The sequence below is a fragment of the Haliaeetus leucocephalus genome, unplaced genomic scaffold, assembly GCF_000737465.1.
Source record: "Haliaeetus leucocephalus isolate CR32 unplaced genomic scaffold, Haliaeetus_leucocephalus-4.0 Scaffold92, whole genome shotgun sequence".
Lineage (NCBI taxonomy): Eukaryota > Metazoa > Chordata > Aves > Accipitriformes > Accipitridae > Haliaeetus > Haliaeetus leucocephalus.
The window spans coordinates 362,479-369,880 of NW_010972528.1; the positions used below are offsets into that span (position 1 = coordinate 362,479).

The 7,402-nt window shown below is 63.4% G+C and overlaps 1 protein-coding gene across 1 annotated transcript; it reads left to right on the forward strand.

Annotated features, from left to right (window-relative positions):
* The first annotated feature begins 1,220 nt into the window (after positions 1 to 1,220).
* Positions 1,221 to 5,976, forward strand: CCDC102A (coiled-coil domain containing 102A). The gene is made up of 8 exons (XM_010583123.1): positions 1,221 to 1,754; positions 3,056 to 3,258; positions 3,374 to 3,482; positions 3,737 to 3,853; positions 3,941 to 4,150; positions 4,419 to 4,589; positions 4,681 to 4,784; positions 5,850 to 5,976. Exons 1-8 carry the CDS (start codon positions 1,221 to 1,223, stop codon positions 5,974 to 5,976), a joined length of 1,575 nt encoding a protein of 524 aa, XP_010581425.1.
* Positions 5,977 to 7,402: the final 1,426 nt, after the last annotated feature.

Here is a 7,402-nt window from a genome sequence, read left to right on the forward strand (position 1 = left end):
TGTGTTGCACGGGGGCCGGTGCTCCACGTGTACTCCCGTGGGTGTTGCACGGGGGCCGGTGCTCCTGTGAGCACTGCAGGGACGGCGGTGCTGCCACGGGCATTGCACGGGTGCCCGTGCTCCGTCTGTGCTCCCGTGGGCATCGCACGGGTGCCGGTGCTGCCGTGGGCATTACACAGCAGCTGGGGGTCTGCCGGTGCCGGATCCCACCGGGACCTGGATTTCCTCCCCGGGGCAGCAGCCCGTGCAGGCAGCAGGAGAGCGCAGGCCAGGGCTTGCCTCCGAGTTTTACCAAAACTTCACCGTTTCATATCAGCAAATATCATCAGAGAAATTAATTTTTTCCCCCGTGCAAAGCACATAATTGCCATCGGCCGATGCTTCCGCTGTTCCGGCACCGGCTCTCACAGCCCGGCCAGATTTGGCGGTGGGTCTGGGCTGCACCATCCCCCCGAAAACCTGCCGGGAGGCTGCGGGCTGCCCGCGGCCGGGCTCTGTACTTATCCCATTAGGGTGCACAGCAGCCTCCCATTAAGGTTTCCTGGGGCGGTTTACCCGCCTGGCTCAGCCGGGATGTGAGATCCGTGCTGGGATGTAGGAGGTCAGCGCCGGCCCTTTGTTGCGGCATCACCGGAGAGCGTGTCTGGCCGCCTCGGCACGCATCCTGCCGCCGTGGCTGGTTTGGTCTTCCGGAGCTGTTCCTGCCTCGCTGGCACCGGATCCAGGCTTTAACCCTCACTGGAGCCGCCAGGGTGCAGCCGGGTCCCCCCACCACAGCACCGGGGATGGTCTTGGAGGCCTGCAGATGATGTCATCCTGATGACCTCATGTGGATGACATCATCCAGATGACATGTAGACGTTGATGCCTCTGGGGCACTGGCAGAGGTGCCCTGGGCCAGGCTGGTGCCTGCTGCAGCGCCAAGCTGGGACGTGGTGCCAGTGGCTGGGCGGTGGGCTGCGGTCCTCGCTGGGGACCCTGCTGGGGCCATCACCGGGGACCTTGCCGGAGTCCTCACCGGGGACCTGACCGGGATCCATGCCGGGGACCTCGTTGCTCAGTGTGCCGCTCCCCCCAAAACCAGGGGCAGTGGTTCCCCCTTCCCTCCAGCCCTCTCCTGCAACCCCCCCGGGGCCCCCCTGACCCCTCCTGTCTCCCGCAGGTCCCCGGGCGGAGACGCCGCCCCGACGGTGACGGCCATGCCCTAGGGGAGACCCGCCATGAGCCAAAGCGGGGCCTCGCGCCTGGCCGGCTCCCCGCCGCTGCCGGGGGGCTCGCTGCCGGCCCCACTGGCCCCCGAACCCTCCCCGTCCCCCCCCAGTGGGACGCCCTCGCCTGGCCCCCCACCGGCACTGCTGGAAGGGGACTGGGAAGGGCGGGAGGAGCTGCGGCTGCGGGAGCTGGAGGAGGCGCGGGCGCGGGCGGCCCAGATGGAGAAGACGATGCGATGGTGGTCGGACTGCACGGCCAACTGGCGGGAGAAATGGAGCAAGGTGCGGGCCGAACGCAACCGGGCCCGCGAGGAGGTGCGGCAGCTGCGGCATCGCCTGGAAGCCCTCACCAAGGAGTTGGCCGGCCTGCGCCGTGACCGTGACCGGCCAGAGGAGCGCCCGCCGCCCACCCGCCCGCCGGCACGGCTTCATGGCCGGCCCGGCACCGGCAGCCCACCCAACATCGACGGGGCGGAGGGAGAGGCCGACCCCGAGCATGAGCCTGTGCGGGATGTGGGGGCCGAGGCACCACAGAAAGCCAAGGTGGGGGGGTGGGGGGGCTGGTTGGGGCGAGCAGGGCTGGCAGGGTGCCGTGGGGGTCTCCCCAAGCCATCACTGCCTGCGGGTGCCCGTGGGGTCACTCCCTGCCCCACTAAGGCGGGCAGCGTGGGGGGCCAGACCCCTTGGAGCAGCGCGGGGGGGGACAGGCCCCTCTCAGAGCAGTACAGGGGGGTCAGATGCGTCTTGGGTTAGCGTGGGGGGGTCAGACTCCCTCAGAGCAGCACAGGGGGCTCAGGGCCCTCTCAGAGCAGTGTCATGTGGTCAGACCCCTCTCGGAGCAAGATTTTGGGCTCAGACCCCTCAGAGCAGCAGGTTGGGTGGGACGGGCCCCTCTTGAAGCAGCCTTGCGGGTCAGACATTTTGGAGCAGCGTGCAGGGGTCAGACCCCTCTCAGAGCAGTATCATGGGGTCAGACCCCTCTTGGAACAGCATTGAGGGGGGTCAGACCCCTCTCAGAGCAGTGTCATGGGGGGGGTGCAGGACCCTCATAGCCCCATGCAGCAAGATCACCTCGGCACTGGCTCTGGTCCCTTTCTTGGGGCTTTCCCTTTAGAAGCACTAGGCAAAAGTCGGTGTGCCGGTACAGGGGACGGTGGCTTTGGCAGTGCTGGTGGCATCTCCCAGCAACGGCTCGAATGCCAGGGTGGCCGTACGGGCTTCTGGCAGAGGTCTGTGCTGAAGGGAGGAGGAGGAGGAGCAGGAGAAAGGAGGGGACACCAGAGCCGTCCCAGAGATGCTCCCATCTGCTCCAGCCATCCCCTCTCTGCTGCCATCGGCTCTGTTGCGATGCAGAAGTCACCACTTGGGGTGCCACGCTGTGTCGGTTTGGTCTACCTGACGGCACGGCTGCCGAGCAGCAAATCTGAGGCTAATCTGAGCATCCCCGGCGGGCTCCCCACTTGGTCCCCGGGGACGTCCCCTCCCCAGAAAACCCCTGCAGCTCATTTGCCACGCACTCATGGAGCCTTGTAGAAGATTGCCTATGTAGCGGTTGCGGCGAGGTCAGTGTAATAAATCAGAATTATCCCAAATTTCTAGCGAGGCAGGGAGCCGGCAGCAGAGCATGGTGGTGTATGGGAGCTCCCCTGGGAGGACGGGTCCCTCTCCATCAGCCTCAGGGGGTCCTTGGGGACCGGAGGGAGGGATGCTGCTGGGTTTGGTTGGAGGGATGTTCTTGGTTATGGGGTGAAGGCTGGGTGCTCTAGGGGGTGGGAAGCCAGGGCTGCCCCCTCACCCATTGGTGACTCCCTGTCCCCTGTGCCGGGCCACCCACGGCGCCGCAGGAGCTGGAGCTGATGGAAAACATCTTGACGAGCAAGCAGGATGAGAATTGGGAGCAGCGGGGCCCCCGGGCCTCCTTCGCCCGCCAGGAACGGAGCCGCCTGCTCTGGGAGGACGTCAGTGTCATGGAGGAGGATGCCACCAAAGTCACCGCCCTGAAGCTGAGGCTGGATGAGTGCCAAAAAGTGCTGCTCAAGGAGCGGGAGTGAGTGCTCAGGGTGTCATCCTTGCAGGGTGCCAGCTGAGCCCAGCCTGGTCCCCACCGGGATGGGACATCCCATGGAGTCCTGCCGGCTGTCACCAGCATTGCCTCTCCCCAGGGACAAGCTGGCGCTCAGCAAGAGCATCGAGAAGCTGGAGGGCGAGCTCAGCCAGTGGAAGATCAAGTACGAGGAGCTCAACAAGAACAAGCAGGAGGTGATGAAGCAGGTGAGTGAGGTGCCTGGGGACCAGGGGTGCCCCCAGGGGGGTGGCCTGTCCCCCAGCAGGTGGCATCTCCTCATGGTTGGACATGGTGACCCACAGCCACCTCCCTGACTCCAGTGTGCTCATTAAGAGTCTTAATTAGAGCTGTTGAGCCAGTTGGTCCGTCTGCAGAGGTTGGGTGGATGGGTGCGGGCAGGGCTCAGGTGGCACAAGGTGGGTGCACCCCGCCCACCTTGGGTGCTGTCCCCCCCCTACAGCTCAACATCCTAAAGGAGATCCACCAGGATGAGCTGGGGCGCATCTCGGAGGACCTGGAGGATGAGCTGGGCGCTCGCTCCAGCATGGACAAGAAGCTGGCGGAGCTGCGTGCGGAGGTGAGGCCAAACCCCAGTGCAGGGGGGTGAAGGGAGTGGTGAGGGGTGTCCCCACTGCCCCCCAGCCACCCCATGTCCCTGTCCCAGATGGAGCGGCTGCAGGCAGAGAACGCAGCCGAGTGGGGCCGGCGGGAGCGGCTGGAGACAGAGAAGCTCAACCTGGAGCGGGAGAACAAGAAGCTGCGGGCACAGATCGAGGACCTGGAGGAGGTGCTGGCTCGCAAGCGGCGCCAGACAGCCAGCGCCCTGGACACTGACCTCAAAACCATTCAGGCCGAGCTCTTCGAGAAGAACAAGGTGCCATGGGGGTGGTCCTGTTCCCCACCACTCCCTCCCTGGGTGACTCTGTCACTTCAGCAGTGGCTCAGCATTCCCCAGGACCTCCTCAAGCCCCAACTCTGCCACCACCCTTCATCTAAGGGGTGGTAGTGACCCCATCCTTGCTCCATCAGCCCCTCTATCATGGTGTGGGGTGGTGGGAGAGGTACCTGGAGTGGGAGAAGGGGGCACCCGGCAGTGGGGGTGGCTCTCACCTGCTCAGCCCCCCACCCCGTGCCCACCTCAGGAGCTGGCTGACCTGAAGCACATCCACACCAAGCTGAAGAAGCAGTACCAGGAGAAGATGGCTGAGCTGGCCCATGCCAACCGCCGCGTGGAGCAGCACGAGGGTGAGGTGAAGAAGCTGCGCCTGAGGGTGGAGGAGCTGAAGAAGGAGCTGGCCCAAGCTGAGGACGAGGTGAGGAATCTCGCGCCGGTGGTGGGGACGGGGGTGGGCAGCTCCACTCCCTCCATGGCTGCCAACAGCCCCGTCCCATCCCATGCTGCAGCTGGATGAGGCCCACAACCAGACACGGAAGCTGCAGCGGTCACTGGATGAGCAGACGGAGCAGAGCGAGAGCTTCCAGGTGCAGCTGGAGCATCTGCAGTCCCGGTGAGCAGGAGACTGGGGGGGGACCACGGTGGGGACCATCAAGGGCCCATGGGTAGGATGACGTTCTCCTTGCCACCATCCCTCAACTGGCATCTCCCTGGTTGAACCCTGGGCTGTGTGGCCAAAGTGCCTTCAACAACCTTGGAGGGTATGCAACCATCCTTGGAGCAGCCTTCACCCCACTGCAAACTGGATGGCATTTACCTCCCAGTTAAACCAGCATAAGACTGCCCACCGACCAGTACAGCCTAGTTTCATGCCACTTGGGGTTTCACCTGCCGGTACCCAGGGCCAGAGCAGGCTTCAAGCATCCCACACTGGTTTGGGGAGGCAGGAGGTGGGTTTTATTACCCTTAAAAACTTTCCCTGCCTCGCTTCGCCTCTCCAGCCTTAAAGAGCTGAAATGGCCGTGAGGGATCGATGCCGCATCTCTGGGAGGCACTGAGGGGGTTGTGTTTATAATATTCCTTTATTTTATTGGGACGTCTTCATTAAATCATAGAGGAATAATGGAGGCTTCATCTTCACCCCCCCTTCAGCCTCCCCGTGCGCTTGTCCTTAAATAATTCATGCCTTCCAGTAAAACACAGCAAACTGGTCAGATCTGACCAGGTCCTGGGCCTTTTGATTTCAAATTTGCTTCATAAATTTTTGTTGATGAATTTTCATGCAAGGGCATTTGAGGAGCTAAAACCACCACAGGTTCCCGCGAATGGGGGCTCTTGGGTTGTTTTGGGGGGATTCCTGTTTTAGGGGGATGACTCCTCCCTGCTCTGCACTGTCGGCTGAGTCCGAGATGCCCAGTGGGAAGGTGTCCAGCACTGGAGGGTTTTAGCTGGTGCCCCACTTGTGCCGAGCATCATCCAGGGCTCCCCGACCCCACGCTGGAGGGTTGGCTCCAGGCTGGGAGGCTGATCCTGCACCCAGAGCTTAGTGGGAGCCGCAGCAATGGGGTCCCACTGGGGTGCGGTCATGCTGTAGGGGTGCAGGGGGATGGGCTCAGCTTCGGCGTACCCCCAGGGCTGCACCCCGCCGCCCCCCACCCCGGCAGCTCTCTCTCAACAGGCTGCGGCGGCAGCAGAGCACCCCACTTTTTGGGAAGATGCGCAGCACCCGCTTCGACCCCGATGACGCCGGGGACGGCACCAGTGACCCTGACGAGGATGAGGACCTGCAGATCCAGGTGCCCTAGAGACCAGGGCCAGGTGCCACCACCACGGGGATGTCCCATGGCGGTCCTCTGCCCACAAGTGCCTGTCGCCATGGGGCCTGGCCATGCGGTGACCTTCCTATAGATGGGGAAACTGAGGCATGGAGCAGCAGGGAGGAATTTGCCCAGGGATGCTCCAAGCCCGCTGCCTCTCAGACAGTATCTGATGCCCCTTGGCCACCCGCATCTCCTGGGACACAGATGTGGCCACCAAAGCCAGCATCGCTGAGCAGCCCAGGAGGAAGAAGTGCAGGGCAGAAAGGGGCATTGAGCCCTGCAGCTGGCCACGGTCTCCTGCCCACTTTTTTATATATATATTATATATATGTATGTATTTGTATATGATTTTTTTTATCATAAATACAGAGCCCAGAGGGGCCCGGGCTCTGGTGGTGGCTTGGGCTGTTGGTCTTTTCCCACGCGGGAGTGAGAATGGAGGAGACGGGAGGGGACAGCATGGGGCAGAAATGGCATTTCTCCGTCAGTGGGGCTGGATGTGTGGCTGCTGGTGTCACCCCGCTGCCATCGCTGCCCCCATGCTTGGGGACAAGCCCAGCTCATGTGTAAAGCCCATCCCTGTGCCTGTGAAGCGAGAAGCGGGGGTTGCGGGGCGGCTGATAATGCTCATGGCCATAGAGGTGCCCACATCTGCAGGGCTGTGGCGGGCAGGCAGAGGTGGGTGCTCTCCCATGGGTGCAGGGGTGCTCACCCATGGGTGCTGACTGCCCCAGCCCAGGCCCCTGCAGCCTAGCCCCCCCAGAGCAGGGCCTCGTGAGGCTTTGGAGGAACTCAGACACAACCTTATTAAAAATTAATATTTCAGTGAGCTCATCCCCTCGCTCTGCCTTTTAATTGATTGGCTGAAAGCATGGCTCTGCTGCTCACAGGCTTTTTTTTAATGTCTTTTTATTTCCAGCGATTATTCACTTTTTTATGGCCCAACAAATGAGGCTGCGGGGGTGGAGGTGCCTGCAGGCGGTTTCGGGGGGGGGCCTGAAATGCAGAGTTTTGGGGGGCACAGAAGGGGGGGACGGGGATGAGGAGACATCTGCTTGCGCCTAGGGACAGTGGCTCGGTGAGAAGCTGCCGCCACCCGTCAGTCACCACGGGGCATTCACTCTGAAGCCTAATGATGTGCACGCAGGAAACCTTTCCAAGGTGGCCAGTTGTGGCCCTGGCTGGGCCGGGCCGAGCGAGGCCGGGCCCGGAGGGACGGCGGAGGCAGCCTGGGGTGAAGGGGGGGCGGGGCCTGGAGGGGCGTGGTCTGGGCGGGACCGGGGCGGGCGGGGCCGCGCGGCTCCAGGGCTCGCAGCGACGCGGAGCCGGACGCCGGAGCCGCCGCCTGCAGCGGGAGGGTCCGGGTAAGGCCGGGGGGGGGACGGGACGGGACGACGCGGCAGGGGACCGG